This window comes from Diceros bicornis, chromosome 15 (genome assembly GCF_020826845.1).
Source record: "Diceros bicornis minor isolate mBicDic1 chromosome 15, mDicBic1.mat.cur, whole genome shotgun sequence".
Taxonomy (NCBI): domain Eukaryota; kingdom Metazoa; phylum Chordata; class Mammalia; order Perissodactyla; family Rhinocerotidae; genus Diceros; species Diceros bicornis.
The window spans coordinates 35,825,105-35,850,285 of record NC_080754.1 but is presented as its reverse complement, the minus strand read 5'-3'; the positions used below and the strand labels follow the sequence as shown (position 1 = coordinate 35,850,285).

The window sequence follows — 25,181 nt, the reverse complement described above, 5'->3', positions numbered from 1 at the left end:
GGTTTTACAAGTGTTCCTAAATTTATCTACCTTGGTCTACACAACCCTGTGCGGTATAAAAGACAAGGGCCGTTACTGTCATTTTACAACCAAAAAAGTTGAGACTCAGAAGTTTCATGATTTGCACAAGTTCACACAGCTAGTAAATGGTTCAGATGTGACTGGAAGTGATGTATTTTAATACCACAGTGCTATTTTTTTATATATATATCTAAGTCACCTATCTGAGTCACTGATCAAGTCAAGAGCATGTTCCATTTGTAGAAATCATCCCCATGGGGATGTTCAATTGAGTCTCTTTCAATCTTTCAATCTCTCTTTCATTCTCTCTCTCTCTCTCTCTCACACACACACACACACCACACACCACATACACACACATATTTTGAGATTGCTAGCCACTCAGTTTCTCAGGTTCTTCTTTTAAAGAATAATTTATTTGGCCAGGATGCCACTTATAGTTGTCAAGAATTCATGCATATACCATTTTGGCAAATATTTTCTTAACCCCTCTCCATCCCAACTTTATGAGGCATAGAAAGAGGTGCTGTTGGGCTAGCGTGATGAATCATACATGATGTGTGCCCTCAAAGAACACAAGGTGCAGTAAGGTAAATGGCTCCTGTGTTCTCAATGAGATACACCATGAATGTGCTCGAAAAGTGCTACAGAGGGTGAGAGTTGGGAAGGTGCCTTTGTCAGGGGGCAGCCAAGGAAAGCTGTGTAGGTTTGGCAGGTGACCTGGGCCTCCAAGAATAGCTTGGGTTCCGATAGGAAGAAATAGTGGAGAAGGAAGTCCTGATGGAGAGAAAGGCATGAGCAAATTCTTGGAGTCAAGGAAGCAAGGAGTCAAGGAGCGAATTCTTGGAGTCAAGGAAGCTTGTCCGACAGACTGCTGAGTATGTGGCTTAGCAAAAGTGAGCATTCGGAAGTGCAAAAGTTCCAGAACTGCTGTTTGCAGCAGTAATCTCAAAGAATGCATACTCACCAGAGCATTTTAGGAGAGGATATGGTGAACTGAGCTTGTAAGTTGCTCTCCATTTTCTCATTAACAGGCCCATCCTGTTTCAGGATTCTACTTGTCCAGGATGAAGTCCTGTCAGATCTTGGGAAGCCTGGAGCAGGGGCTTTTCTTAGCCACTCCCAAACCATCATTCTCTAAAACTCTAGCACTGTTGCCATAGAATCAATTGGCCATATGTGTGTGAGTTTATTTCTGGGCTGTCTCTTCTATGTCGTTGGTCTCTATGTCTGTCCTTAAGCCAGCTCCATAATGTTTTGATTACTATAGCGTTGTGCTGAGTTTTGAAATCAGGAAGGGAGAGTCCTCCAACTATGTCCTTTTTCGAGGTTGTTTGGGCTATTCGGGGGCCAATGGAAGTTTTCAGTCTGGCAACAGTGTATAAGATTAGTTGGGAAGGACTAGGTTAGGAAGAATGGAAACCATTTAGGCTGTTTCTTAAGCCTAGATATGAGGTAATTAGGCATTAAATATTTTGGTGGCAGTAGAAATGGAGAGCAGTAAATGGATTTGAAAAATTTGGAATAATTTAATGCAGCTTGCTATAGTCAGTGTGGATGGGTGGGACAAAAAAAGAGAAAAGGGGTTTTCTTCCAACCTTTGTGATTGGGAGAACTGTATTGAAGTAAACAGAAAAATAGAAGACACAAATGGAGGTAAGCAGATCTGTTGGTTAGGGTACCCTAATTCAGTTTTGAGCACTGAGCTAGAGGTTCAGATGGAGATGCCCAGCCATAAATTAGAGATGCAGACACGGAATAAATGAATGCCCTGATTATTTTGGGTCTTGTGTTTCTTATAAGTGGATATTTATGTAGAATTGCTTTTTGAATGTAACGTGTTTACGGTTACTGTAACCGTGGCAAGAGCCAAATGGAGGGAAGTGGTTGGAGACAGCAGCAAAGTTGGAGATCTGGTTAAAGGTAATGTCATGAAGCTTCTGTGCCTTGTTTTAGCTAAGAGTAAACAGAATGCTGGATGCTGTTGACATGTGTTTTATTTTGAAGTGACTGTTATTACTAGGATCTGAAATCCATAGCCTTGATCTCTTGAAGCCTAATGTTCCTATTCTCCAGCTGAGAGAGACTAATTCACCATCTTGTGTTGTAAACACTCACTCATTTTAACTGATTACACCTCCAATGATTCTCAAATCACTAAAATTACTAATTGCTATTCCTTACACATCAAAGAGTGAATCCTGAATAATTAACCCCAAATAAAATTAGATGAATTGGCCCTTTTAATTAGAGTCCCTGCTGCTGTTTGTTCTGAGCTTCCTTTTCTTACTGTTAAGAGACTTTTAGTATGATTAAAACTGTTTAAGACTTAAACAGCCAGTGACCTTTTAATACAATATAAATCCATGAAAGCAATATTTCAGCTAGCAGGTGGTGAAGTAAATTTTTAGAGCAAGTACCTGTCAGCTCTAGTAATCCTTTGGAAAAAAAAAAATTCATGCCAAAAAACAACCACCTTGCAATGAAACGAGTGTCTCTATTTGATTATTTTTAAAGCATTTATGCATTTGCTAAGCTTCAGTCTGGATGAAATGGCAGGGTTGAAGGAGAGTGAGTAATGGTTGGCATCATTTTACATAAATAGTAACAAGAATTTCTCAGTGAGAAGAATTTGAAGTCATTTGTGCGTAAAAGATGAAGACTGGAGAAATCACAGAAGGCTCCTGGTCTCATATAGCCATGCTTATCCTCAAGGATTCTCCTGAGGCAGGGGGAATGGGCTCCAACAGTGGGGAAAAGGAAGCTTTATGGGATTTCGTTGCAGCTGATCTTCGAGCCAGGATTACTGGCCTATCCATGCTGTGGTCAGCCTGGATTTTATTGAAGATATTTCATGTGTTCCTGATCAACTTTTCCAAGTCTCCTAAATAGTAAGAACTTCTCTTCTTCATAGTCTTCTGGAGCTGTAGGGGCAGAGCAAGTTTCCTTGTCATTCCTAAGAAGTCCTAGTTCTCACACTGAATTTGCCATGTGCTGTGATAAATGTATCCTCAGCTAGAAGTAAGTGATACGGGGTCACATTGGGTTTCTTGGTATGGTTCTAGGCTATTTGTGTCTCTTTACCACACTAATTGAAAATTTCTCCATCTATGAAATAAAGTTTTTGGACTAGGTCAGTGACTTTTTTTTCTTAAAATTTAAAAGTAAATTTTTGCTTTTCATTCTGAAATAATTTCAGACTTTACATAAACAATGAAAAACAATGTAAAGGATTTAGCCTTTATCCAGTTTCCCCAAATGTTGGCATCTTATATAATCACAGTATAGTTGCCAAACCCAGGAAATTACACACTGACACAATACTACTTGCCTCCATGTAGACTCTATCTGGATTTCATCAATTGTCCTAATATCCCTTTTCTGGTCTAGGATCCTATCTGGAATCACAAGTTGCATTTACTTGCCGTGTCTCCTTAGTCTTCTTTAATCTAGGATAGTTCCTTATTCTGACTTTGTTTTTCACGGAGGTTAAGACTCTTATCCAGGGCTACACATCAGAATCATCCGGGGAGCCTGCCCAGATGTTTGTGTCTGGGTCCCAACGCCAAAGATTCTAATTTAAGAATTCTAGAATGGGGCCTGGTGTATGTAGTAGAAGAAAGTGCCCCATGAGATTCTGAGGCATGCCCTTGGTTAAAAGTCAGATCTATTTCAATGCCTTAAGCACTAACATTTTGAGATTCCATCCATATGACATCTCTCCTTCCTCTTCCTTCATTTCCCTGCTCCTCCTCCATTCCCATCTCTCCTTTAGGGGAAGAGATTTGACTCGTCAAAATTCCCGGAGGATTTGAAGGAGTTTCTAGATACACTGTGAGATATAGATGCTGTTAATACTTGTCTACAAATCTTTTATTGCAAAAGAAAGATCAAGTGCAGTACACATGGTTGCAATATTTCTGGAGGTAGGGTGCCCCCATAACCAGGTGGTGACTTAAGGATGAGGACTCAGTGCCTACATCTTGAAGACATGCTCTGAGTAAGGTATTGCGTAAAAACAACAACAACAATGACAACAACAACAGCAGCAAAACAAGGTGGCTTCTTTTAGATTAATTTTATTAGCTGTTCCACTCGTAGCATCGTACAGAACCTATGACCGACCAGTACTGTAGTATATTGACTTTATATCAATAATTGGAAAGGGGCAAAGTTGTCTATGGTAAAAATACATAGTCTCCTTCTTTCAGAGTTTAATATAGATTTGTATATGTATTTAATATAGATTTAATATGTAGATTTGTAATAATAATAATTTATAATAATATTGTTACTATTAAGCATCTCTTATGTGCTCCATATAGAGATTAGTAAAACAGCCTGCCCTCAAGGAACTTACAGTCTACTAGGAGAAACCAATAGATATGCAATTAAACTAACAAAGAGCAGATTATGTTTTCTAAGCGAGCTAAATCAGGAAGGAGCCATATGTTGTCATTGGAAGTGAGGGTGTTCAATCTCTCCAGGTAGAGCAGTGGTGAAATAAGTTAAATAAGCGACGTAAAGCATTTTTGTTGTGAAACCGCGCTCCCTTAGCTGCATCACCATTTTTGGAGGCAAGGTAAGCTTCTGGCCTCAATGGCCACCACAAAGTGATGTCCCATCTCTAAGGGAAAGGAAATAGTCTCTCAGCACACTGATATTTGTTTGCCAGCTTCGTTTTTCAGTGTTAAATTATAATTTTTTTGTTTCCCTGGCCTGTTGCCTCATTCTTTGTCAACAACATGAATATTTTATTTTTATTTCATTTTTAAACTGAGAAAATTTCACTTTTTGGTATTGAGGCTGAAGATATCTGAATAGCTGCTAGAAGACTGAAGCTTAGGCTTCACTCATTGCCCTATTTATTTTGAATGCCCATCTTTGGAAGTCAAAATATATGGTGTGGTTTGTTGTTTGGGTAGCAATTACTATATTTTTGTAAGACAAATGACATTTGGTAGATTCAAAAATGCTATTTGGTTCTAGTCCATTTGCAGAACCACACGTCTTCCTAATTTCATATTATTTGAAAATCATTCAATGTTTTTGAGTAAGAAGTTGAATTTTTCAACAAATGGAAACCACTATGTGGTGGAGAAATACAGTATGCTTAGATGTGAGGCGTTTCACCTTCATACAGACGATTTATTTGCAATTAAACATGAGGGCTTTTGAACTCAAAGAAGACCCAGGGGTTCTGTTTTAGCTAAATGTAGAGTGAAACTGTCCATTTGAAAATCAGGGAGACTTCATCTACCTTAGGATATTAATTCTTCTTGCTTTTAATTTGAGAATCTCAAAGAGCATTTCAAGTTAAGTTATTTAGAAAGATGACGGAGACATTACATTTTGGCTTGGGTAAATATAGTGGTGCATTAAAATTAAACACTGGGTTTGAGGAGATTCTGCGATTCATTTCAAAATATCTTCCTTTTGATTTTTTAAAAATGCATGCCTATAATTCACATTTAGTGTGTAACAATTAAACCTAAAGGAGAAAGAATAAAAAAAACCCAACACTTGCCATCCCATGAGCTATAGACAACCATTGTTGGCATATAGGTTTATACAAAAATAGGACCATATTATAAACCCTATTTGGTAGCCCACTTTGTTCCTCACATCATAATATATCAGAAGCAGCTTTTCGTGTTCTTCTCCCAGATACTCCATGAGTCACTCCTTCACTAGATTTAAGTCTTTGTTCAAATACCACTTTGATGAGCCATTTCCCAACCTTTTCTCTTTAAAATTGCTACATTCCACCACCATCCTAGCAGTCCTTTCCCCCTTTCTTGCTCTATATTTCCATATGGTACTTATCACCATTTGATATTAAATGTTTTATTTAATTTATTTTTAAAAGTGTTCTTCTCCTCCTGATAGAGTATAAATTCTATGAACGCAGCACTTTTTCTTCGTTTTCTATATTTGTTTGTTTGATTTTTTCCCCCCTGGTGTCTAAAATAATACCTGACACATAGAAGACACTCAATCAGTGAATAAATAGATGTCAGATCTAGATCACCATCGTCGTTTTGATGGCTACACAATTTGTGTGTGTGACTGACTGCAATTGATTTTCTTTTTTCCAATATATTATTGATGAACATTCTGATTATTTCCGTTATATTTCTTTGTGATGCAGATGCTTGAACGTGCTTCCCGGTATACTCTTCAGTTACTTCTTTAGTAGGATAATTTATTAAAAGTAGTATTGCTGCATCAAAGTGTATCAATATTTTTAAGGCTTTTGGTACCCATTGCCAAATTTTCTTGAGAAAAGTTTTATCTTGAACACTCCTATTTATATACGAGTAGCGTACGAGAGTGCTGATTTTTCTATACCATCATCAATATTGTATTTTATCACTATTTTTAGTCTTAGTCCTTCTATTTAAATGACAGTGCTTAGAAAATTAAGTACAATCAGAATCAACAATTTTTTTTAGATAAGCAGTGTAAAGTTAAAAAAGGAAGAAGAATAGATTAATTTTCTAACGTATAATAAAAGCCTGAACTCCAAAAATGTCTAGTGTGAGAACTGAATTGAGAGAATTGAAATTGAAAGAATTGAAGTTACTTTGTGAAGGTCACATATCTATTCATTTACAGTTGAAGATGTGCCATTTAAGGGGGGGGGGTGTTGTTGCTGTTTTGATAACAATGAGGATGGGGAACCAGGAATGCCCAGCCTGGCCTTGATAATTATCACTTCTCCCAGAGGGTCCTCAAAGGGGCTGTATACTCAAGGAACAGGAGCAAAATGGGAATCCAGGACCTGCTTTATTATTAGCTCCATGAGTGCTTAATCTCTCCAGGACAGAGGTTTGTGGTCACACTGTGATGCTGCACAGACTTTGGCTCTAGGAATAAGCAGAATTTTTATCCAATCTCTAATTAGGAACAGCACATTGAGTAAATCAGGGCAATTCCTTTTATATTTTTGGTAACAACAAATGGATAATAAATAGTTTGAGAAGACTAAGAGGTGATGCATTAAATGGGACTTCACCTCAATGGTTTTTTGACCTCTGCCAAATTCCAGTATTTCCTGGTGATTTTTAAAACTATGTTCAGCTCAACATTTGCAGATGACACATTTCTAGGTACTGAAAATTTCTCTTTTGTTTTGTGTGTGTTATTTTAAAATTATAAATAAGTAAAATATGCCAGGTAAAAAATTTGTATAATGAAAAGTAAGTTCTCTTCCACTCTGTTCTCCAGTTGCAAAATTCAGCTTCTTCTTAGAGGCAACTTGCTGTTAAGAATTTCTTGGGAATTCATTCAAAAGATACTCCATGATAATACAGGCATATAAGTATATATATTATCATGCAAATGATAATATTATACCTGCTCTCCTAAATCTGAATGCTTCATTTTTAAAATATTTCAATCAATGTGCTTTCTGGCACAGTTTTCCTGTTGGCACTTGTGTTTTAATGTATACCGAAGATGGAGTTGATGGTGGAATTATAAATAAAGTCTTCAATTACTTGGTTTAAGAACTTGGTACTTAAGTACTTTAAGTACTTGTTCAATTAGTTGGTTTGAATTGCCTCTCATCTAGGAGGAGAATGCTTTAGCTGTGACATTACTCAGTCACCTTATGGAGGTTGTCACTCCTGTTATATTTGATTCATCTTCCTGCTTGCTCCCTTTACTCAGCCTTGTTCAGAGAGCTTCACCTTCTCAGATTTGGTCTCCTCTACTAAGTGGTCAAGTTTAGACTCAGTTACCCTCTTGTGCGTAAGTGAAAAGAAAGAATTGTGATCTGTCATGTAGACATTGCACAAGTCACTTGCATACAGTTTAGCTCAGCAATGTTCAAACTGTGGTTTGAGACCCATTCATGGGTCACGGTCACTTTAGTGGGTAACAACCCACATTTTTAAAATAAATAAGTATAACATAGAAAATTTCAATGTGCATTACATGCAGTAAGTTTGGTTTCATGAATCCCTTGTTTCAGATATACATGTACTTATATACGTCCAGACAGTAGTATTGCATCATGATATAAAAGGTTATTTCTTTACTCTGGGTTGGGGTCAAAAAAGCTTCAGTCACTGTTTTAGCTGCTTTGATCTGCAGAGCGACACCGTGAAGTGGATATTGTTATCCTCATGCAATAGGTGAGGAAAACGGAACCTGAGATGGTAGCATTGCGTTTTCTGAAGTAAAGGGTAGAGCTGGGGTTGTGTAAGTTTTTGGGTTTGAAATTTTTGTACTGTTTTCTTTCGAACATATTTCCTGTCTCTATTAGTTACTGTTAATGGAAATAAATATTGCCTTTACTTGAAGCTTATGATTTAGTCACCATGATTAATTTTTTCCACCTTTGTGTGTGTTTGTGTGTGTGTGTGTATGTTTCAACCCAATCTGTTTGCCCTCATAATTTAAATTCTTAATTTGAGAAGCCCCTAAATGATTTTATTTATACTTACCTTAAAGTTTAGATTTTCCTTAACCAAAAATTGTCCACGTAAGAAAATTGGAGAACCAAGAACTGCCAACGAGAAGAGCCCTAGAGCCGTGCTACTCCATGTGTGGTCCGTGGATCTACATCAGCATCCCCTGGGAACATGTTAGAAATGCAGAATCTCAGACCTGCCGAATCAGAGTCTGCAGTTGTCTAGTTTCCTTGTTGATTTGCATATTGATGTTTGAAAAGAATCAAAAGCATTAGATCATTTTGTAAAATGTCAGTTGAGTGATTAAATGGATTTTTATTTATTTAATTATTCAACCTGCATTTACTGAGAATGTACCATGGCCCAAACCTTATGACAGGTAGTGGGGTAGAAAGATCAATTATGAATGGGCTCTACTTGTTAGAAGCTTTAGTTCTAACTAGGAGAGACTGACCGTAAACACATAAATACAATCAAGTATTACACATGCTATGATAGAACTGTATCTGAGGCATAAAAGGGCTACTATCTAAATCTCTGTGTGAGGGTGTAGGTTTACATGGATGTTTGAATGAAGAAGAAAGAGAATTATCCTTTCTTTCTTTTATCTGTCTATCTGTCTATTTGTCTGTCTGTCTATCTATCTATCTATCTATCTATCTATCTATCTATCTATCTATCTATCATCTACCATAGCAAATGAATCCAAACTTCAGGGATGATCTGAGTTTAATTACTCCCTTATGTTTTTCCATTATGATTATTCATAACCAGTAATTTATCACCTTATTTGCTGGTAAATTGTTGTTATTTTTTTCCCTCTGATGGAAGCCTTTATTTCATGAAGGGATAAGCGAGCTCTGCCTTCAGATAGATGTCATTCATACATACCTAACTCATGTTACTAGGATAGCTACAGTGGTGATATAACTCAGCTGCGACCAGGTAGCCACATCTCCTCAATGCCACCTAGCCTTGAAAGAGTACCTTGAGAAAATGTGCACAGCTGGGTCTTGGGAGTTTTTCTTCACTGTCTTTTCAAGTCAGGGGTACGCATAACAGGCTATTTTCTGAAGTAAATTGGCATAAAGTGGTGTTTAGGAATCAGGGATATAATAGTTTATTTGCCCAACTCAGCCTTTAACTGCCTCACGGTGCTACCTCTGGCACAAAACGAAAACCTTTTGAATACCAACGGAATGATTTGGGATGATATGGAACACATTAAGTGAGGTCCTTCCCAGCTTCTCTCAAACGCAGAGTGAGGATCCATTTCCAGCTCTGTATTTCACTAGCCGGGTAACTTTGAGTAAACCCTTTTACCTGGTGATTGAGGGATGAATGTATTCTGCATGTAGGTAGGCTTTGAATGGTGAAGAGAGGGCAAGGAGGGAACCTGTTTGTAGGCATGTGTCTGTGGCCACTTCCCTTCTTCTAAAACTGAATGTTTCCATCTTAGATTTTATGTATCACTGCACCGCCCCAATTGTCTGATGGTGTGTTGGTTTTGGCTGCCTGCTTGGTTTATTCAATGCCCCTGCAATTCACAGAGTCTGGGAGTTCCACTGGGATTTCCCCGGCAGTAGAGAGGACAGAGCATGCACTAATGTGAAGGTCTGCAGCTTAGCATTGCCAGTGTGAGGGTACCGCAGCTGATGGGTTCAGATGGTTTTCTCGAGGAGGGTCTCCACCTAACCATCTAAGTCAGATGCTCTTTCATTGTTTTAAAAAATCTGGAATGGAAAGGATCTCCTTCCCACCCTCTTGCCCCCACCCCTGCCACACACACACACACATGCGTGCACACACACACACATATACACATTTTATTCTTTCCATTTTGCCATCTTCCTTAAACATGAAAGTTTTGCCTTCTCTCTTAATCTGAACTTATTTTTACTGTGACTTACTTAGAAACATTCTTCTTTGTTTCCTTGCCTGTTAAAATGGTGAGTTATGTCAGAATTCCCATAGTAGTTTTTAGTCTGATTTAAGATAGTTATTGAGAGTTTTTCTTTCCAACTATCTTAACACGTTATGTTTCCTTCCAAAGGTCCCGTTTTCTATTGTTTATCACGTGTGTCTGTTTTCTAGACATTTACCCATTCCTCCACATTGTTTTAAAATGTGAGCTCCACTCTAAAGAATGCAGTAAGGAGGTCGGCCCCATGGCTTAGCGGTTAAATGCACGCACTTGGCTACTGGCAGCCTGGGTTCGGATCCCAGGCGCACACCGAGGCACCGCTTGTCGGGCCGTGCTGAGGCGGCATCCCACGTATAGCAACTAGCAGGATGTGTAACTATAACATACAACTATCTACTGGGGCTTTGGGGAGAAAAAGGGAAAAAAAGGAAGAGGATTGGCAATAGATGTTAGCTCGGGGCTGGTCTTCTTCACAAAAATGAAATAAAATGAAATAAAATGAAATGAAATAAAATAAAAAAAGCCACTGTCGGAATTTGGGGAAAAAAAAAAAGAATGCAGTAAGAATCCTATGATGGTTGAGCTTGAAGAACTGAAAACTTTGGTCTAACTTAATAACTGAGCAAAATAAAGCAGATAATTATTATGAGGTTGTCATTACAACTTTTTAAAATCTACCTCATCTTACCTAGAATATACAGTCTAGATTTCCGTTGTTTTCAAGTTATTTCTTTGAAAAAATAGATTCTGTTTTCCTTTTCCCCCTTTCAGGATTGTCATCAACCTGTGCCTCACTATATTTAATTTCTATTACAGAAATAGAATCAAGGGGCCAACTAGGTGGCATAGTGGTTAAATTTGCACACTCTGCTTCGGTGGCCCGGGGTTTGTGGGTTCAGATCCCAGGCATGGACCTACACACCGCTCATCAAGCCATGCTGTGGTGGCGTCCCACATACATGATAGAGGAAGATGGGCACAGATGTTAGCTCAGGGACAATCTGTCTCTCCCCCCCCCAAAAAAAAAAAGAAATAGAGTCAAGAAGAATATCGTTGGAAGGGACCTCAGAGACAGGCAGTGTACTTTTTATCTAAAACTAATTTGCTGTTGAATGTGAACTGTTTTTGTGGCTTTTGTGGGCTTCTGTTTCTACCTTTATAATATTATCTCTAAGATTTCATTCCGTTCTGATACTGTGTAATTCTCTGACAATTCTCTAGGACATATCAGAATCTGGTGAAGTATAAGCTGCTCAGAAATCCCCTTTTAAATTGGGTATGAAGAAGACATAGGTCCAGATAGAACATTTGACCCTGAAAACTATGCTGTGTACTAGAATTTGTTAGGTCTCCATCAAGCTAGACCTCCTTTGCTGATCATCTAAGATCTCCTTGTGAGCATTCATCTCATATGTTATGCCTTTTAAAGGCAGAAAATAACTTGGTGACAATTCTTTTTAGTTAACAGGTGTTAAATATTTTTTAGTGTAGTTTTTGGCCAAATGAAGGCAAAGTGAGTTTCTTAATTGTGGATGCACATTAGAATTTTCTAGGTTTTAAAGGAATACTGGCCTCTGACTCCTCCTCCCCACTCCCTTTCCATCATCCCAAGATCCTGATTGAATTAGTGTAAGATAAAGTTTAGCATCAGCATTTTTAGAAAAGCTTCCTTGGTGATTCTAATATGTAGACAATGCTTAGAACTATTGGGTAAAGTTAATAAAGGTTTATGAGACTTATAATCCTAATAAAGATATGGAAAAAGTATGTCTCTAGATGTGCACACACAGAGGGTAAGAGATGTAGAAATGTTTCTATGTGACATAAATCATTGAACCTTTCTAATGGTCTCAGGACCTATAGCATCAACATCACCTGGGAATTTATTAGAACTGCAAATTATCAGGCCCCATCCCAGACCTACTGAATCAGGAGCTCTGGGGTGAGATCCAGCAATCTATGTTAAAGAGACCTTCCAGAGATCCTGATGAACTCTAAAGTTTGAGAACCATCAGCACAGAGAGTTATTGTAGGAATAAGAGGTATCCTATGAAAAATCTTAGTACAGTGCCTGGTGCATAGTGAGGGTCCAAAAAGCAGAGTACTCTAAAGACAGTGTGTTTGACTGCTTTGTAGTCTGAATATGGCTGGGAGCTAGATTTGACAACTGTTAGTTACTCTTCTAGTTCTACTAACGGCAAATTTGTAAGGCAAATGGAGCACAAGTGAACCATCTTAAAGGTGTACCAGAACAACCAATCCAACTCACCATCCTTGCACTGTGCCATTTAGACTCGTCTTTTTCTGAAGACCTAAGTTGTGATGTTTTGGTATGGTCCAAAAGCAACTCATTGAGTGACAAAGACTCCTGCCCTACCACTAAGTGTTGAACAGCTGAAATGCAAGGCAAAGCTACTTATCCGTAAATAGAAGATAACATTTTCCCAACACGTCTAAAATATTATTTTTAAAAGGAAAAGAACAAATAGAGAAAAGTTTTTAAAAAATGGAAATTTCCTTTTCCTAATAAAATTTCTTCAAGAGAGCATTTAAAAAGATTCCATACCATGAACCCATAGGACTCTTGGATATATGTCTACACCTCAAGTCTTAGAGATTAGGTGTACTCTTCCAACAACGCTAACTTCAGTGTGCTTGTCTTGTTGGTCAGCGATGTTGGGGTTTCTTGATATCCTAAACTCTCATTACTTCCTGCCTGGATTGTATATAAATTTCCAAATCAGATGTTTCTTATTCCAGTTTCTCCTAATTTGTCCTGCATGTCCTTTTAGATTAGTTTTTAGTAAATCATATTAAACCAAGTGTTCCCTTCTCAGAAATGCTTGATGGATCCCCACTGCACGCTTATAAAATTCAAACTCTTTGCTAGATGTGCAATATGCTTAAAAGCTGATTTTTATCACTGCTCTGATTTTTATTACCCACTAGTATTATTTTACATTCCTATGGTTATGCTATATTGTAACTTACTCTTTATTCTGTAGGCCCTGAACTTTTTGATCTATGCTTTTATTCTCTCGTCTCTCTGCCTAGAGTGGACTTGCTCTCTACATTGTAATGTTCAGGGCCATTTAAATGCTCCAGTGACGCCTTCCTTGTTCCTCTATCTGGACATACGCCTTCCTTTATCTTAAGTTTCAGAAGAGTTTGTCCATCTTAATAAATTGCGTCTTATATTATCCTTACTTATGTACACTTTTTTTCCCTCCTCTTCCTGATTGAAACTTTATTGAGGGCAAGCACCGAGTCTTATACACCTCATTTAATCCACCACCCCAAGCACCTTCCTTGTTCTAGCTAAATGTACCTGACCCCTCTAGACTAGCTTTTATGTCACTTCTAAATAAAATCTGGTCCTCATTCTTCTTAAAGTTAATGCTGCTATTTAAACTGAGGAGAAGTAAGATAGGGAATGATTGCTATAGTAGACAAAAAATTGTGTTGAAGCCAATTACAAAGCACTAAAATGCCAGCAAATATGTGTTTTTTAAGAGTACTGTAATGTTGGGGCCGGCCGGGTGGCGCAGGTGGTTGGGTGCGCACCCTCCGCTGTGGTGGCCCAGGGTTCGCCGGTTCGGATCCCGGGCGCGCACCGACACACCACTTGTCAAGCCATGCTGTGGCGGCGTCCCATATAAAGTAGAGGAAGATGGGCACAGATGTTAGCTCAGGGCCAGTCTTCCCCAGAAAAAAGAGGAAGATTGGCATCAGATGTTAGCTCAGGGCTGATATTCCTCACACACACACACACACACACACACACACACAAAAGAGTACTGTAATGGTGCGTCCATATTAACCTCATGTGTGTATTTCCTCTCTATAGGTGATTTTCTCCCACCTCCACCTCCACCTCTAGAGGATCCCAGTACTCTTCCATCTGGCTCTGGAAACTTCCCTCCTCCACCACCGCTTGATGAAGGTTCTTTCAGGGCACAGGTAAGATCTGTGGTTGAGGTCACGTTTAGAAGCCATGCTAGGAAGCTCATGAATTCTGCGATTATTTCTGTAGTGGATAAATGTTTATCCAGAGCCTAAAGAAAGCTTTACAACTCACAAAGAGCTAAGGTACCTTAATGCAAAATACTCAACTCAAGCTTCTCAGAGTTCTGCTGGCTTGCACTCTGAAGCCCTAGAAATCCTTTTACCTACTAATTTTGTTTTGAAACTCAAATCTATTTTTTAGGAATGCCATTTGAGAAGTCCATATTTTCTTGTTATCCTGGGGACACACAAACATGCTTTCTTATTGCCTTTTTTCTCTATCCACACACATTGTATTCTATATGAGTAAGGCTGATATTTTCAGGCTCTGGTTGGTCACTGTGGGTCCTAACTGGTCAGCAATATCTTTCTAACAAAAGCAACAACAAACATCCTTCGCCTTTTCTCTTCTGAGTGAGGTCAAGGATGCACATTATAGTACGTATTGATTATACACAACTATTGTGCTCCCGAGAATGTTGATTACAAAGTAAGTCAGGGCTAGAGTCAGAAGCAACATTAGAAGTAGTTCTCAGCCTGTGATCCTGTAGGGGCACTGGTGACCAGCTGTCACCATTTAGGCAGCTAAATGCCATTCATATCAGGAAGGAAAACTAAATCACACAGTCATAGAATTATTGATATTGGAGTGAAAATGTTACTATAGATATGTTGAGAAAAAAATTAGTCCTTATCTTTTAGAGAAAAATCATAAATATTTGTGGAGGAAATGGAATGATGTCTGGTATTTGCTTCAAAATAATAAACATAGGGAGCTCCTGAGTGAGATGATAGGTGAAAAAAGATTGTTATGAGTTGATAATTGTTGGGTGCATGAAGGGTTATTCTATTGTTTGGTCTACCTTTATATGTGTTTAAAACTTCCCTATATAATAAATTTTGACGAGTAAAAGCCATAGAAAATAACTACTGAAATGGTTCAGTCCATTGTCTGGCTTTCTTTCTCCTAAATTTCAGGTTGGGAAAGACAAAGGAAGAAATGATTCATTCATTCAACAAATATTCTGTGTGCCTATATACGCACCCTTATAGCACAGGAATTCTATGGCAAAAAGCCAGACGGGGTTCTACCCTCATGAAACTTACATGTTAGTGAAAGTAGTGGAAGTAAACAAAATATATACATTACGAAGTACATTAGAATGAGACCAGTGTTCTGGGTGGGGGAAAAGGGAAGAGGATATGGCCTACTTGGGGTGGGCGTGGTCAAGAAGGCCTCACTGAGAAGGTGACCTCTAAGCAAAGACTTGGAGGAGGAGAGGAGGGATTAAACCATGTGGATTTCTTAGGGAGTATGTTTTCATATAGTAGATCGTAAGTAATAGAAGAAGCTTTTTATATTATTGATCAGTTGACATTAGCAAGTTCCAGTTATAACCAGTGAGCTCCAATTCAGTTTGGAGACTCGATCTTTTAAAGGTTATTAAAAATTTTATGTCTTAGATATATATGTCGCAAAGTTCCTACATTTTATCTTGTGGTAAGGTAGTAAAATCAAAGATCAGATGCCAGTAATGGACAGGAGTCCTACAAAGTTTATTTTATGCAACAGATAGATCCTTTAGCAAATAAATATAACATGGTCGATTTTCCTTATTTTTAGTCATTTTTTATTAACAATGAAAAAAAGTTTGCCTTTTGTATATCTTTACTCTTATTTTTTTGGGGGTAGTTCTTTGCATATTATTTAATTTACACAGTTAAAAACTTCACTTAGTTCATTTGCTCTCTTGGGTTTTTAGAGAAACTATTTTGTTGCATTTAAAATCTTTAATTCCAAAAGTTTGTTTGATCTTGTGATAGAAGACTTGTGTTTGAATACTAATTGAGTAATAATTCTAGTTATGTGGTCTTGAGCAGGTCACACTAAGTCCTACTTTCCTCATAATTAAAAATAAGGTAACTATATCTACCTCTAATAATTAAATGAAATACATATGGATTTGAAATTGCTAAAGTATCATGGCAATACAGATATTTTGATGTTATAATTATTACTATATAAAAATAACAACGGCAGGAATAATAATAAGGCTTTGCCAAAGGGTTTCATTGAGAAAAATTCAACATGGGGCTTTCATAAGATTGCAAAAAGGCTTTTTCTTTATAGACCTTGTCCTGATAGCTATACTGAAACCATGGCTTTGTTTTTGAAATGGAAGGAAATAAACAAAAAGCCTGTTGCCATGTTGGCTTATGTTCTCTGCAAAACAGAAGGAAGAAGGATAAAAAATGAAATAGAATTTGCCAAATCGAAAAGGACAAATCTGGTAGGAGAGGCGTGTTATTAGTGAATATATGGAAGATTGTTGGCAAGTTTAAGAGAAAACAGGGATGCCCTTCCCTTGGGGGCAGTGACATGATGTGATAGTGGCTTGGCCCTGCTCTCACCATGTTTGCACCACCTTTAGATATAAGCTTTAATGGAGCCCAAAGTAATATAATCATGGAGAAAATTTTGCACTTTTTCCTCTCAGCCATGGTGAAAGCTCATGTTGCCAAGTCCAAATTATAGTTGGTAAATGTGTGTTTTTATGAAGAAGTCTGTTTATGTTTCCAGCCAAATTTTCAGGCCATAGCCAAAAGAACGTCTCCCAAGTGTGACTATAAGAATTATAAGATTTTCAGCGCTGGAAGGGAACTTAGAGATTATTCAGTGCGACTCTGGCGCCAGGCATCTAGTTATAACCTTTTCAAGTACTTGCTAAGTGAATTAACTCTCTCTCTTTGCAAATGGGGAAACTGAGACCCAAGAAGGTATGGATCCTGTAGTTGCTGACAGAGCTCTTACTGAATTTGAGAAATCTCAACTCTTGGATTTGTCCTTCTTCCCACTGTACCAAATAGGCTGTGCACATGGTTTTGCTTTATTTCTCTACCAGCTTGTAAGGCTCAGAGGTTCAGATGAGGGGGTTGCATGCTTTTATTTGAAAAGACCAGGAGTTTTGCTTGGCTTTCTGAAGTTTTGATGTATGTTGTACAATTTTTTTTTTTTAACATAAGGCAAATATTTACTGTCAAGAATTCGCATTTTGAGAATCTCATTTTATTGGGAAAAAAATGAATCTTGGAAAACAAATGTGGGCTTTATCTTTTTTTTTGTTTTCTGTCAGGATCAGTTTGACGTCAGTGCCTGTGAGGTTTAGAGTGACCACTGAGCAGTCACTTCATTCATTCCTTTTTCTTCATTCATTTATTATAAATTGAATGCTTTCTATAAGTCAGGCACATGTACTAGGGATTATAGCCTTAGAACTCGGCATTGTGGGTCTAGTGCCCTGAGTTTCAACCTTGGGACTTTTAGCTTTGTTCTGATGTGATGCTACAGTTGGTAATTTTTTCCTATTTCAGCCAGCTAATGGGAAGGTATATAGCATTGCTTAAAGCAGTTTCAAAGGGGGAGAATGTCTCATAAAATTTCAGGTTTGCAAGGGAATTAGAGATGATAACTCAAGCCCCTTTCTTTTGTTTAAATCTTCTGATTTTTTTCAATTTAACAAAATATTTATAGGTGACTATAATAGGTGAGGCAATGTTGAAGAATAAGGAGATGGATCAGATACAATACCCCCAAATCAAGTTTTGGAGGTGCATACATACTCAGCTTTTAAATTAAGGTGTTTCATGGTAAATTATGCCCTAGTCATCATGCTGTGATCAGAAGCACAATCTAAGTCCTATGTTATGGTAGAGGTGGGGGCGGGATAAATTAACTATGACTGGAGAGCAATAGAACTGAAATTTCGATGGCTGGGTAGGACCTTAATTTTCAGATGGCGGAATGAATTTTTCAGCAGTAAAGTAATTACAGAGGAAGGAAAGCATAAAGTAGGTGTGGTAGGCCTGCATTTCTAGAAAGGCTGTAGAATTTGCCCTTTATTCTGAAACCATTGACAATTTATTGCAATTGTTTGTTATTATTTTAAATAGAAGGGTGGCATCCCCAGATCTGTTATTGGATGCCAAGTGGTGCTTTTAACACACCAGAAGGCAAAAATATGTCACACTTGTGGGAAACCCCATGCAAACAGCTCTGAGTTGTCTGGTAGACTTCCTTGAGCTCCACAGAGACGTATCTGCTGATACCTGATAGCTTTGAGTTTAGGTGCCCGATATTTAGCTTCCTCTTTTCATGACATCTTTGCTTGACTTTTCTTCATGACTGCCCGATGGTATCTCCTAACTCTGCCTCTGTCTCTGTGCCCCAGTTCTGTGGCTTGCTTTTACTTGCCAACTATCCAGTGATTATACACTTTTACTTTCCATCTCTCCTTTTCCACTCATTCAGGCAGGATGGTCTCATTTGCTACTGTAACTCCAGTCCCTCCACTTCAGAAAACAGACCATTTGTGCATCGCTGGTTACTGCAAATGTTAACAACTTCTTTCTCTTATTGAACTGAAATTTGTCCCTTTATGATTTACTCACAGTGATTTTCTTCCTACCCTCTTAGAAAATGATGCACATTCGCGGGAACTGTCAGGCTGGGAGAGAGATAGGTTTTGTCCGCCTCAAGGAGTTGATCAATAAAGCTACTGAAAGAGGTGGCTTTGCTGAGGAGAGAGTGAGAACAGTGTAACGGTATGCACTGAACTCGGGGAAATGCCCAGAGTTAGTTGAAAAGAGAAGGAAGAAGAGAAACTTCTGAAATCATTTATGGTCTTGTCTTAAAGTCAGTCTCCAAAAGTTTGCAGGCCAACTCATTTCTATTCTTGTGAAAACATTCAAAGCTCATATATTTGTCTGGTGAATGGTGGATTATAGTCATTTATCCACTTACCCATTTCATGTATTTTATTTATGAATAATAATTGTAAAGTCTACTTCAGTTTTAGCTGAACTGGCACTGGAATCTGTGTCTTACGACTCTTGGTCTAGTACCATCATGGTCTCTGGGATGGAACGACAGAATTTTACTTGTAGTCATGGAGAACTCAGGCCCACAGCCATGGCCGTGTTCATTCATGAACTCACAGAAATAGGCAGCAGGACTTGCTTTACATGGTTTGGACATATGCTATCATAGAGGGCATCCCCTCTGCTGCCCAGTAGTGGGGTGAGGAAGGAGGAGGCTGGGTAAAAGAAGGTAAAACCAGGCTACAAAGTTTAAGAGTAGAGGTAGCGTGCAATATTGCCAGAGCAAAACCAAATTGTTCCGCAAAGCTTTAATCCACTCTGAAGTGCTTGTCCTTTCTGTGCAGTGAGAATACAAGAATATCTCGATCCATGAAAACATACCCAAGGGGAGATTGAGATGCTTATTTCTTCCTGGCCCTTCTTCTTCCTTTGGGCCTTGGGTTAGCGAGCCCGAGTTGATGTGTAGGGTTGTCTGTGACCCTGGCTACAGCAGTGCCAGCAGCAGCTCGCTTCGCGATTGCCGCCTCCTTTTACAGTCTGCATTTGTAGGTCAGTGCATGTTTAGCAGGCTGGTGGGTTCTTAGGCATGTCGCTGCCTCTGGTCAATGTGACTTTCTAGAAGCAAATGTTAAAGTTTTTCTGTTTGTCTTTCGCTCTGAATCATCCTCTGATTAGTTATTCAAATGAGAAAAGAGAGATATTTTCGGTGTCTAGACTTATAAAAACTTCTTTGAAAGTAGCAGGTCTAGAGCCGATAGGGAGTGTTCTAATGTTTCATTTAGCGATTTGAACATTTTTCATGGAATGTCATAGTTTCTCTTTCTTATTTTTTAAGAATCTATTTAAAGAGGTAAACCTTTTCCCTGGGATCAATAGTGGAGTATGTGCACACACGTACTGCTTCACCCTTATCAACTCAATTACCACTGCTGCCACCACCTTGAAATAATCTCGGACACACGCATGCTGTCTGCAGTGAGAGATTAGTTAATTGCTGGACAAGAAAAGTCTTATGGGAAATTGGTTGTGGTCAGTTCTGCTCTATGTTGGGATAACCAATGAGGTTAGGTTTGCTTTGGCTCTTGAGTTTCTTTATAGGGAGTAATTTACAATATTTGCATATTTCAGAAAATTTCCTTTGCCCAAAGTTAAGTAAAACCGTAGCTGGTTCTTTCTGAGTCAGTGGAAGTTTTTATCCCATTTTGTCTCTCCCATCAAGAATCTTAGTGGTTTCTTCAAAGCTGAAATATATTTATTTTTTCTATGTCTAAAAAGTAATGCATGTTTTTTCTAGTAATGTAAATAAATCAAACAATGTAGATTAAAAATTTTGGAACATGTTTCTCTATCAAGGAAATATTATGATATGCATATAAACCCAACCCCAATATATACACTGTATGAAGTTTGAGCACTCTCCTCCTGCTTCATCAAAGTGTTATTAAAAGAATTTGGAGTATGTGTTGTAATATTTTAAACTTTATAACATCTGTTTTACAAGAATCGTTTCTCACATTAAATTGTACCACCCCATTATTAATAAACTATAACTTTTACTTGTTTATTGCACTGCTTCTTGTTTGATAATTTTTTTTATTGAATTCATCATCCTGATTCTTTTCTTTTTCTTTTTTCTGACATAGCACTTTATCAAGTAATTTATTTTGGAAAGGCTGGATGGATGATATATTTCCTGAGTCTTTGTATATCTGAAAATTGCTTATTTTTGCCTTCATAGTTAAGTTTGGTTGCAAGTAGAATTCTAGCCCCCCTCCTTTTTTTTTTTTTTGGCCAAGGAAGATTTGCCCTGAGCTAACATCTGTGCCAGTCTTCCTGTGCTTTTTAGTATGTGGGCCACCAGCACAGCATGGCCGCTAACAGAGTGGTGTAGGTCCGTGCCTGGGAACCAAACCCGGGCCACTGAAGCAGAGCATGCTTAACTTAACCACTAGGCCACCAAGGCTGGCCTAGGGCTCAAATTTTTTTACCTCAGTATTCAACAAAGATTTCCATACTATTGTTTAGTATCATTTAGCATTTAGTGTTGTAGATGAGAAATCTGATGCCAGTCTAATTCTTTTTCCCATGGAGTAACTTTTTCTTGTTCGACCTGTCAGCTTTATTTGTGGGATTCAGCAATTTTACTAGACTATGTCTAGATACAGGTGCTCTCACCCTCACCCCAATATTTCTACTCAGCATTCAGTGAATCTGTGTGATCTGAGGAGTCACGTTTTTATTTAGCGAAGGGGGATTTTCTTATGTTATTGGGAAAAAGCATTTTAGTTTTTCATTTGCCTTTCTCTTCCTTATGGAACTCCTATTTTATGGTTTGGGATTTGTTCTTCATCCTTCGCATTGGTATTCTTTTTAAATCACTCTACCAGATGAAAGCAACCCTATTGCTTGCTTCCCTTCTTTATTTTCAATTTTTGTGGTGCTAGTCTGCTCTTGACTTATAAATCCTATATCCAGCTAAATTTGGGGGGAAATGTGGTTGCAGTGGTTCTGGATCTGCTGTTCTGGTAGACCTAGCTAGCTTGTGCTCCAAACTTGATCTCTTGTCTAGATCAGGGATATATAGTCCTTTAAATGGCATGGCGGCCGTAGGGTGGGTATCTGCATCCAGCCTTCACCCTGTGTATGTAATTAGGGGAGGCAGGCCAGGGAAAGAGTTTCCCTTAGATACACAGAGCAAAAGCAGACCAGGAAGCTTTACCCCAGTTCTCAAGGCTACTTATTAGTTGTGAGGATCCATGGGCAGATAGTACAACCCCTATTTCACATGCCCTACCTCTATGCCAAATGAGGCAGCAGTGGGCCGTGGACAGCCCTTCTGTGGGGTGGTCTCTGGTTGGTTCTCCAGCCTTTTCAGTTTCCTCCCTCACTATTTCCCCAGCCATATCTCTCAATGACTGTGTCACCAAGAGTGACTGTGTCACCACGAGTGTCAGGGAATGTAGCAAAGTACTTTTTATGAGAAAGGATGAACTCATTGAGTGATTGCACTGCTGTTTTGACATTCTATAGTCCAAACGTCTTTTTCCGAGAGGCTCCCCCAACTGCTCACCCTTTGTGTTGTGGCAGCTTGAAGTCAGCTCAGGTTTTGCAATCTTTTGCTATTTATCTTAAGCTCACTCTCCTGCCCTTGAGTGCTCCACCATAGAAAAGCTGTCCCTGTTTGCATCCTCTACGCCAGTAAAGCTTAGGGACAACATTGTATGATGGCTAACACTGTTAAGTGCTGGACCAGACTTCCCGGGTTCACATCTGGCGCCCCACTCACCAGCTGCATGACTATGGCCATGTTATTTAACCTTTCCATGCCCTAGTTTGCTCATCTGTAAAATGGGCATAATTATTGTATTATTGTAGTGTATTATTGACCTCCTTGGGTTGCTGTGAGGTTTTGAAGAAATAATACACATAGAGAATATTTTATGTGCCTTAGGAAATATTTACTGGTGATGCCAATACTGTTGGGCCATGCTGGGCTAGCTGGTCTCTGTGCTGAGTTCTGGCACAGTTATCACTGTCTTTTGGTTTGCAACATACCTCCCCAAGGTTCACTAATGAACCCATCCCTTGCTCATATATGCTTGGGAATTTTAAGTCCTTTTGCTAAAGAAATATTCCCACAAACTATCTTTGGAGAATGAGTGATTGAATTAAATAATCTTTTCGATCTCTTACAGCTCTAAAATTCAATACCTTGGTAATAAAATATCGCCTCTTTATAACCTCATAGTGATTTACCAACTGCAAAATACTTTATATTATCTTATTTGATTTTCACAAATAAGAACAGTGCAAATATAATTTAACAAAAAAAAAAATTAAGGCCCGAAGTGTCGAGGTAACTTGTTTAGATCTCGAAACAAGCATCATGGAAGCAGTGATTTATTTTCAAATGGACAAAAACAAAAACAAAATGCATTTTGGGCACTTGTAAGCCTCTTGGCTTAGTATCAATTCCCTTACAAATAAGAGAAGGCAGATCATTTTAAATTCTAAAAAAGCAGCCAAAGTCATCAACAATATGTGTTCATGGCTGGTGGCCAGGGGCCACCAAGAGAGCTTTCTCTCTAATTCTTTAGTGGAAATAAGCACGTCTTCCATCCCAGCCTCCAGCATATTCTCCGACAATCCCCTCACAGATTGTACCATGTTCTTCTTATCCATGGATTTGGTAAGGAAGTCCTGCTGTGCTCACAAATCCTTCAGTTCCTTTGTAATTTACATAATCCACTCAACGTGGGCACAAAACAATTTGATCTGAAAGAATGGGTAAAAGAGGGAATAGAGGATGCCAAGACCAAAAACCTAGGGCATTAACTCATATTTTATTTTTGAAACTCTAATGTTTTTGAGAGATTTTCTGTGCATAGGTGATTTTGCTGGATCCACTCAAAAGTCAGGTATTTACAAACTCCCTACTAGATAACAAAATATATTATTGCATGTAATACTTATACCAACCCTTGAGAGGTTAAGCTATTATTGTCATCATTATTTTATTATTAGCTTTCGTGAGTTTGACCTGTCCAAAGCTCCTACCCCATAAACTCCAAAATTGACTTTGAGATTTTTTTTTTGTAGAAGAATTTTATATATTTTATCTCACTTGAGCCTTTAAAAAACTTATGGAAAGAGAAGGGTAGGAGTAATTCTCCATCTTGTGCTAGTGAATTGACTGAGGCTCAGAGAGGTGAAATAATATTCCAGATTTCCATGGTAGGAATCGACCCAGGCAGGAATCAAACCCTACAGTTTTCTGAGTCATGCTAGTCCATTTCTCTCTCTTTTGCCATCACTGCTTTATTATTACTCTTCCTTTATATTCTTTTTTAATGGAGGACACAAAACACCAATTGTCATGTTTTTCTCCAAATAGTCTCGTTATTGGGAAGCTCTTGCTCTTGTGAGTTCTGTTGTCGAATTCTCTATTGCAATATTGTCTTCAGCTTCTTTTGTTTTTTCCTAATTGTCTGTATCTTTATGGATTGGAAGAATGTACTTTCACATTAAAATATAGGAAAGGTGTTTATAGACCTTTAAAATGGAATTATTTCCATAATTTTTTGTTTGTTTTTAAATTTATTTTACCAATAAACTTTAGTGAAGATATCAATTTGTAATTACTATCGAAAACAAGTAAAATTGGTGGTACCTCGTAGAAAAAATGTTGCTATGGCAGTCTTTTAAAAGGTGGATGGGGTTAACACAAGACAGAGAGGATTCACATTTTAAGAAATATAATTTTAGTGTTATTTTTGGAAGTAATGGATTTGGTTTATGAGAGCTCCCCATCCCCTCAAAAAAAGAAAGAAAGGGAGAGAGAGACATAGGAGGAACTCAGAAATTTCCTTCTTTCCCCATAGTTTGTCTCATCCCCTTTAGTCTCATTCCCAGACTCACTTAAAGTCTGTGTCTGCCTGAAATTTATACAATGTTATAAACCAATGTTACTGCAATAAACAAAAAATTAAAAAAAAAAAAAAGTCTGTGTCTGTCCTACAGCCACCTTCTGTTTTGAACTGTAGACGATACATCGGGATGACAGATCTTAATCATCCCTAAGAGCCAGATCTCAGTTTCTTCAGTCATAGAGCTAGTATGATAATCCTATTTCTCTTATCTTCTGGGTTTTTTTGATGATCAGTTGAAAATAACCCATTTGATAGCACTTTCTAAATCAGTAACTAAAGGATTTACGTTAAAAATAATTGTTTCGAAATATTATTTCAACATCCTTGAGCTTTAATTCTTTCCATTAGAAATTATATCACCCCCATATTTAGAATAATAAATAATTACATGGCCTTTAAATGATGTATTTGATGGTATGGTGTATATTGGAAAGAGAGTGACAAACTATCCCCTGCCCAGAGATTTATGGAATCAAGCCATAGCTTACTAAGTGTGTTTCAGAG

General features: G+C 38.1%; 1 protein-coding gene across 8 annotated transcripts in view; it reads left to right on the top strand.

Annotated features, from left to right (window-relative positions):
* Positions 1–25,181, top strand: part of LPP (LIM domain containing preferred translocation partner in lipoma) — a 646,929-nt gene that overhangs the window by 276,289 nt on the left and 345,459 nt on the right. For all 8 annotated transcript variants that reach the window (XM_058556133.1, XM_058556129.1, XM_058556131.1 and 5 more), the window contains one exon: positions 14,213–14,325. In XM_058556133.1, coding sequence (XP_058412116.1) covers positions 14,213–14,325 — 113 coding nt within the window. The remainder of the gene's footprint in view (positions 1–14,212; positions 14,326–25,181) is intronic.